The 7,488-nt window shown below is 34.3% G+C and overlaps 1 protein-coding gene and 1 pseudogene across 1 annotated transcript; one reads left to right on the top strand and one right to left on the bottom strand.

The window, feature by feature from the left end:
• Positions 1-3,341: 3,341 nt before the first annotated feature.
• Positions 3,342-5,376, top strand: LOC120171645 (probable serine/threonine-protein kinase PBL28). The gene is made up of 7 exons (XM_039179330.1): positions 3,342-3,433; positions 3,530-3,717; positions 3,851-4,049; positions 4,129-4,292; positions 4,377-4,481; positions 4,707-4,829; positions 4,925-5,376. Exons 1-7 carry the CDS (start codon positions 3,364-3,366, stop codon positions 5,141-5,143), a joined length of 1,068 nt encoding a protein of 355 aa, XP_039035261.1. The 5' UTR covers positions 3,342-3,363; the 3' UTR covers positions 5,144-5,376.
• Positions 5,377-5,815: 439 nt separating this feature from the next.
• On the bottom strand, positions 5,816-7,444 carry LOC120171636 (annotated as a pseudogene).
• Positions 7,445-7,488: the final 44 nt, after the last annotated feature.

Here is a 7,488-nt window from a genome sequence, read left to right as displayed (position 1 = left end):
CTCGTCACTGACTACCATTCACAGCAAGATCGATATCAAAATATATATATTTCACTCATCTTTCTTCTCATTAGATTGGATTTCACAAAACCCACTCGAAATAATACTTTGATCTCCTCTAATGGTGATCCGATGAGACTAGTTTTGACACATGTTATTTGTTTTCTCAAAATAATATTTTCCGTTTGGATTTTCAAGCAAACACTCCAAACTCCTCAAATCCAATAAATTCTCTAAACTCCTAAAAATGATAGATTTTTTGTTTAACTCCGTTGATTTTGAGTGAGTTTTGTGAAAAACTCATCATAGGAAAAGAAAGAAGAGTAAAATGTAAACATTTTGATACTGAGCTACAACTGGTGATCAATGACAGGAGGTGATTCACTACCAACGACGGTTAGAAAAGTGCAATGCCTAAAAGTTAACAGTTTAAAAGTTTAGCGACAAATTGATACATTACTAAAGTTTAGTGTTTAAAACGGTCGTATTAGGCATCAGTAGTCACACCAAAAGAGTGTCGTCTTGTCCATGTCAGATTAGATTTTAACAGTCAAGAAATATAATTAAAATCAAAACTAAAGTTTAATGCTCTAATTAGAGCAACTAAAAGTTTAATAATATTATTGATATCGCTTGAGTGTAATAATATCTAGTATAGTTTACCCTAAATTCAAAATAAAATTTTATATAGAAAAAATTCATTATAATTTATGTATTTCAATAAACACATATTTTTAACGAGTGGCAATATAATTTTCCACGATCAAATGATTTTTCCAGAAATGATTGTATTTTTTTTATAAAATGATTGAATGTTAATTAGATATAGGATTTGAGAGAGTGATGATGTAATTATTATTGAGCAGGCGATCGGTCGTTAAGGTAATATGTCATAATCTAATGCAAATGCAGTTAAATGCAAATACGTTTTCGTAAACCTTGCTTCAAGTTTTGGCATCATCCTACACTGCTATTTAATGCTTTCTTATCTTCTTCTTCTTCAGATTGAATATTTCCTTCTAATAAAAGAATCTAAAGTAACTAATACAGAAACATAAACGCCGGTTTGTTCTAATTCCATAAAAGAAACAAAATAATCTTAAACAACGCTACACAATATTATAAATAAGCCGCATAAAATTCGATTTGATTCAAAATAATTTATTTTTTAATTTTAAATTAATTTCAAATTTTAGTTCAAATTTTAAATTCAAATCAAGTTCAAATTTATAAAGTTTGAATAATTTAAAAAAAAAACTGAAAATTAAAATGAGAATACTTTAATCATTAATTGAAATATCTGATTTTTTTCTTCGATTTCTCTTTCTTTTTAAGTCTATTTTTATATCAATCTTGAACTATATGTTTCCAGATCAATGTAGAATACATGTGTATTTCAATTTTTTTTGGATAACATTTTTTTTTTCAATTTAATTCTCTAACTATAATTTTTTTTTACAAATTCCTTATTCTTATCGATTTCTTAACTCTTTTATACTCTCATCAATATTTTATTCACACCTCTCTTTTTTTAAAAATAACATTATAAATATATTATATAATCTTATATGATATTGTCACGATCGAGAGAGAAGAGAGAAGAAACGAAGGACGTGAAGAAGAAATTAGGGGAAATGAAAGTCAAGGGTAAGGGATTGATAGTGAATTGGGGATGAGTTACCTGATAAGTGATCATGTGAGGAGCACGAGAAAGCTAATGACCCATCAGGAGAGCTGAAGTTCACGAGCAGATCAGCTAGCCTAGTTGGTGGCCCAATATTTGAGGAAATAACAGAACAGTTATTCAAGGACAAACAACTGACATTTAGTTAGATTTGATGGTACCATGTAAAGAAATAAAACCAGTATTGTGTAAAGAACAATCAAGCATATTTTGAATGAAATCATATTTCTGTTATCTCTATTCTACTCTTTTCTCTACGGTTTCTTCTTCTCTATTTCCCTAAACTATCTCATTCATCACAGATATTTGATTTATTAAATAATATTACAAACTTTATTATCCATGTAAAAAATACATGTTCATTTTCTATAGTTAGAGAGGTTTATTTAAATTGAGACTATCATTATCTTGACATCGAAAATATTTATATTTAAATTTGAATAGAAACTCAAATAAATATATCCAATTCAGATTGAAAAAAAAAATCAAATAAAATTTAAATGATAAATATTCAAAAAATTTCTTCTAACTCGATGGAATACTTGCCCCTGTTTATAATAACTCAGTTATTACATGATATAATGATTTCTATCTATAATGCATACCTGAAAGGAAGAATTGGTGGTATCTTAGGCCACCACGATGCTGTAAAATGAAATAAAATAAGGAGCAATCCCTTAGTGTGGGTTTGGTTCACGGAATGTAAGATTACCAGTGAGAATAAAATATTATCAGGGAATAGGACTACTAGAAATGTTGTATTTTGTGTTAAGATTACAAGTGAGAATAAAATATTACCAGGGAATAGGATTACTGGAAATGTTGTATTTTGTGTTTGGTTGGTTTAGCAGGAATGTAAGATTACTGTGTTTGGTTAAAGGAATAAAAGATTATTGGAATGTATATTTGACCAAATTATTCTTATTATATATTTGTATAATATTACAAGTTGTAAAATATTTATATATATTTTTAAAAAAAAAATTAAATTCATAATATTTATATAATTTTTTTACAAAATTTTTAATTTAACCTTGATAGAATTTTTATTATTCAATGACAGAAGAATGATATTTTTGAAAAAAAATAATAATTTAAGGGCATTTTAATCCAAAACGCCGGTAATGTTACAATACCTAAGGGAATGGAGATAATGACATTCCCGGTAATATACCCAAAAAATCCACTATTGGTAATAAAATATTACCGGAAATGACATTTCCGGCCAAACCAAGCGGGAAAACGCCCCCTTAGATTGTCATTTCCATGACAACAGTAATGTTTTTTGAATTTCTAAAATGGTAGTTATAGTTTGGAAGAAAATAATCATGGAGAATGCCACTAAAACAAATCAATGAAAGCATCCTCTCAACGGCTACCCTCAAAATCTCCTTTCAAAAGCCTAAAAAAAAGGCAAAAGAAAACTGCATGGAGAAAGACATAGTAATAGCAATAGTAGCTTCAATTTCAAAACCAACTTTCTTTTTCCCTTTCACCTGCCTTTTCTTTTCCTTCAAGTACCAACTCTCCATCTGATATAAGTTTGTTGGAAAAAAATGGTCTATACCTCTTTTTCAGGCACATCCTGAGAATCATTTCCTTTTCTTCATATTGTTCAAGCATTAATCTGTCAATTCAATCACCAAGCACAGGTGATTCCATCCGAGGAAGGACATACAATGCCTCTCCGCTTCGTCTCAGTATGGAAAAAACGCCGGAGATGCAACACCCGGGATCATACTGATCCTTGAATGTTATTTTCCTTCACATCATAGCCACTTCATCCTTTGGCAGTGGTTTATATATATATATAAAAGTTCCAACATCTTACATTCCTACTTGCAGGGATTTATAAACCTGCAGAGTACTGGGGAATTGAGGATCAAATGCACCAACCAACAAAACGTCGTCACGGGTCGTCAATTTTCACACTCAAGGAGATGGAGGAGGCAACATGTTCTTTCAGTGACAAGAATCTGCTCGGGAAAGGAGGGTTTGGCCGAGTCTACAAGGGCACTCTACGATCAGGGGAGGTATTTATAATCTTTCCTAATGTTTGAGTAGCAATAGCTTTGTTTTTTCCATGCATGAGTTATGCTTCAATAGGCGGTAATGAACCAAAGAGCAATAGAAAACATACAAATGCTCTCTTTCTGTGATCTGAAGGTTGTTGCAATCAAGAAAATGGAGCTGCCACCATCCAAAGAAGTTGAAGGAGAACGGGAATTCCGTGTTGAAGTTGATATCTTGAGCAGACTTGACCATCCGAACCTGGTTTCGTTGATAGGTTATTGTGCAGACAGGAAGCACCGGTTTCTAGTCTACGAATACATGCAAAAAGGGAACTTGCAAGATCACTTAAATGGTAGGTTTCTACTCAAGTCTGTTCCCAACCTAGTCCCTCATTCATTTAACATATATCAAATCTTAAACTGCTAAAATAGGTATTTGTGAAAAGAAACTGGATTGGCCTTCAAGGCTCAAAGTGGCAATCGGTGCATCTATGGGACTTTCTTATCTCCATTCTAATTCTGCAGTTGGAATTCCTATAGTTCACAGAGATTTCAAGTCCACAAATGTTCTTCTAAATGACAACTTCAAAGCAAAGGTAAGAAACTTACAAAATTTTTCAGCCAGGGTTGATATTGTAAAGCATATTCATCACTAAAACTCGATTTTCTACTCTTTACAGATATCAGACTTTGGACTGGCCAAACTGATGCCAGACGGTCAAGAGATTGATGTGACTGCCAGAGTTCTTGGCACATTTGGCTATTTCGATCCCGAGTATACATCAGTATGCATCTTAATGTCATAAACTTGTTCCCTACATTTCTCTTCTAATTCCTAACAAAAAGTATAGATAAGTCTAAAATACTAGGAAAACAAACTCTTATACAACAAATATCTCATTCTTTAACTTTCATTAGAAAAAATACTAGATGTTAGATTTTGTTCAACAAAATTAGATTAGCAACATCAAGCATGATCTCGGTTTTTCATTCGTCTTCTCTTATGAAAGACAGGAAAATTAACTTTACAGAGTGATGTTTATGCATTCGGAGTGGTTCTTCTAGAGCTTTTGACCGGACTTAGAGCTGTAGACTTAAACCAGGGAGCAAGTGACCGAAACCTTGTAGCCCAGGTATGTTACAAGTAATAACAGCTTATAATTCAAAGAGGTTATGGCTCTCAGGTTTCAAGGACTTGCAACAAATAAGTTGGCGGTCTATGTTACAGGTTAGGCACATATTGAATGATACGAAGAAATTACGTAAGGTGATTGACCCAGAGATAGCTCGAAGTTCATACACCATCGAATCTATAGCAATGTTTGCAAAGCTAGCATCACGCAGTGTCCGTGCTGAGAGCAGAGAGCGACCCTCAATGCCAGAATGTGTGAAAGAACTACAACTGATTTTCTGTACAAATGCAAAAGGCCTAGGGCTCGCCTTTTAGGATGGGTTGCGAAATGCAATTTTTTTACCAGCAGTAAAACTGTACAATATCGACAATAAGGACACCACGAGCTAAGAGCAAACACTATTACCGGGGAACTTTGATAAGAGGCCTCAAAAAGACAAGGTATTTGAATCATCTATGAGTCTAAATAAAAGAAATATTAGTAGGATTCATGTTGAAGAGATAATATATCCCTGCATTTGTTCTAGTTAGCATCACCAGTTTGTTTGATAATATTTTGCTTAATGCAGCTAATTCTATGTATTGTACATTGTGTGAACACAGTTAAATTTTACACCCAAAAAATGTGAACCAATAGTGATCTTTGATATAGTTTACAGCAACAATAACGAAAGCACATAGATAGACATCTCATTTTATCCCTTCCTTGATCATAAGTTCGTGCTCAAAAATATGTTAACAAAGCAAGAGAGAGGAAGTGCATTAGAAGTTTGTCTAATACAATAACTTGAAAAAAAGTGATAAAAGAAATGGATATGCTGGATGCAGTTTACCCTTCAAGTGTGCTCTACCATGCACATGATAAGTCAAAAACTAAACACAATGAGATATTTCAAGTAGCCATCGAATTCTTAGTACCACATCCACCCAAAGGGATGATCCTAGCAAGCTTTCTGAACTCCATAAGGGACTATGAAAAGAGACAACGCAGCAGAAAAAATAGAAGAACAAAATCATCTCCTCGAACAAGCAGAAAAAATTGACAGGTTTATGACAATGATCAACAACAGGAGAAGAGGGAGTAAGAGTTTCAGTAAAAAACATGGGTTTTATGTGTGAGCCGAACAGCTCTTAGCTCAAATGGTTATGATTACAGTATGATTGCAACTTATACATTTATGAGAGAAGTTCCTCACCGGATTCTGACATCCGACTCTGAGAAACTGCTAGAAACCGGGAGTTTCTTGCACATCAAGTGCTTCCGTCTCTGTAATGTCAGAAAGATAAAGATACTGTCCGTCGGAACAGCATTGTATCCTGCTTTTATGTACATGTTGAACGGAGCCTCATCGATCATTCTGCAATGCAAGTACACCTCTTTTGAATAAGTCATTCGAGATATTAGCTCCTCACTTGCTTTGAGAAGATGTCAACCAATGCCCCTCCTAAATGATTCAAAAACTAAGAATTAGATTAAAAAAAAGGCATTTGTTTCTAAACTCAACCTGCAATGAGAGCGCTTGTTGACTAGTAGAGTAAATTTTTAGTCTAATATGGCTTCAGCATTACAAATACCACATTTTATTTTCACTTGGTGGTTAACGTAACATTAATCTTTGACCCTACTAGTGTGTAGCACCATTATCCAAATGAACAAACTCAACTTGGAACGTACTGAACACATTAAGATTACAAATCCAACATCATGTCATTATTCCCTTCCACTAACATCCACCAAATAAGGAACAGAGAAAACTAATACAAATGTACAATAAAAGAAAACTTTTTTTTTTCCTTCTAAGCTCTTTTGAGACAGTCATGTTACAAATATATGGAGAATTCTTGGGAGCTGTAGGTGTAGGAGGAGAAGCATTACCACCCCTTTTGTCAAAGCAAACCTCCACTGTTCCAGCCAGTTCCTCTCCTCTCTTCCCACCTTCCTCTCTGTAGAACCCAACTAGAGTGACAGCATGTGGCATCAAAGCTCTCCTCTCCATCAAATACTGTTTCACGAAGAATCTCAACAAAGCCTCGTACTGCAAGGACATGAACAATGACTCGGCGAATGACAAAGCCAACAACCCGACGGTCAAATCCATTTCCTCGGTCCTCATGACCCGAACCCACAACGACCCGGATTCCAACTATTGAAGAGAGACAAAAGACTCCAAAGCTTTGAGCTTTTCGAGCTCTTCGTTTGTTAAAACAAGGGTTCCCCTAAAGGGTTCGTCGAGGAATGAGAAGTACTTAGTGGGAGTGATGGAGTTGGTGGAGGAAGAAGAAGGGAGACAACATTTGAAGCTGTGACGATGGAGTTTGCGGAGGGGAAGAAGAGGGTTTATAGATGAATTAAAGGATTGACCTTTGGTGGGTTTAAATTCGGTTTGGAAGCGCTGGCACTGTGGTTGGAGATCTGAGTAAGGAGATAGTTTAAGTGCTGCTGCTGCTGTTGCTGTCGCCATCGAAATTGTGAGCTTATTTGAGATCCGAATCAGTTGATGATGAGATAAATTTGGAGAACATCATCGAATAATTGTGGAGGAAAACATTTTTTTTAACTGAAAGCATTCCTTTTTTTTTCATTTGAGAATTTGCTTGTGATTTTGTGATCTGGCAAAGAACACAAAATAGATGACCAATCTGATCAGTTGACGGGCGAA

The sequence above is a fragment of the Hibiscus syriacus genome, unplaced genomic scaffold (assembly GCF_006381635.1).
Source record: "Hibiscus syriacus cultivar Baekdansim isolate YM2019G1 unplaced genomic scaffold, ASM638163v2 tig00003041_pilon, whole genome shotgun sequence".
Taxonomy (NCBI): Eukaryota; Viridiplantae; Streptophyta; class Magnoliopsida; order Malvales; family Malvaceae; genus Hibiscus; species Hibiscus syriacus.
This window is presented reverse-complemented; position numbering and strand designations above follow the sequence as displayed.

Coding starts and splice junctions, on each gene's coding strand:
- LOC120171645 (XM_039179330.1), top strand. CDS start 3,364: ATGCCTCTCCGCTTCGTCTCAGTATGGAAAAAACGCCGGAGATGCAAC. Junction 3,718..3,850: donor GCACTCTACGATCAGGGGAG/GTATTTATAATC, acceptor TGTGATCTGAAG/GTTGTTGCAATCAAGAAAAT. Junction 4,830..4,924: donor ACCGAAACCTTGTAGCCCAG/GTATGTTACAAG, acceptor TCTATGTTACAG/GTTAGGCACATATTGAATGA.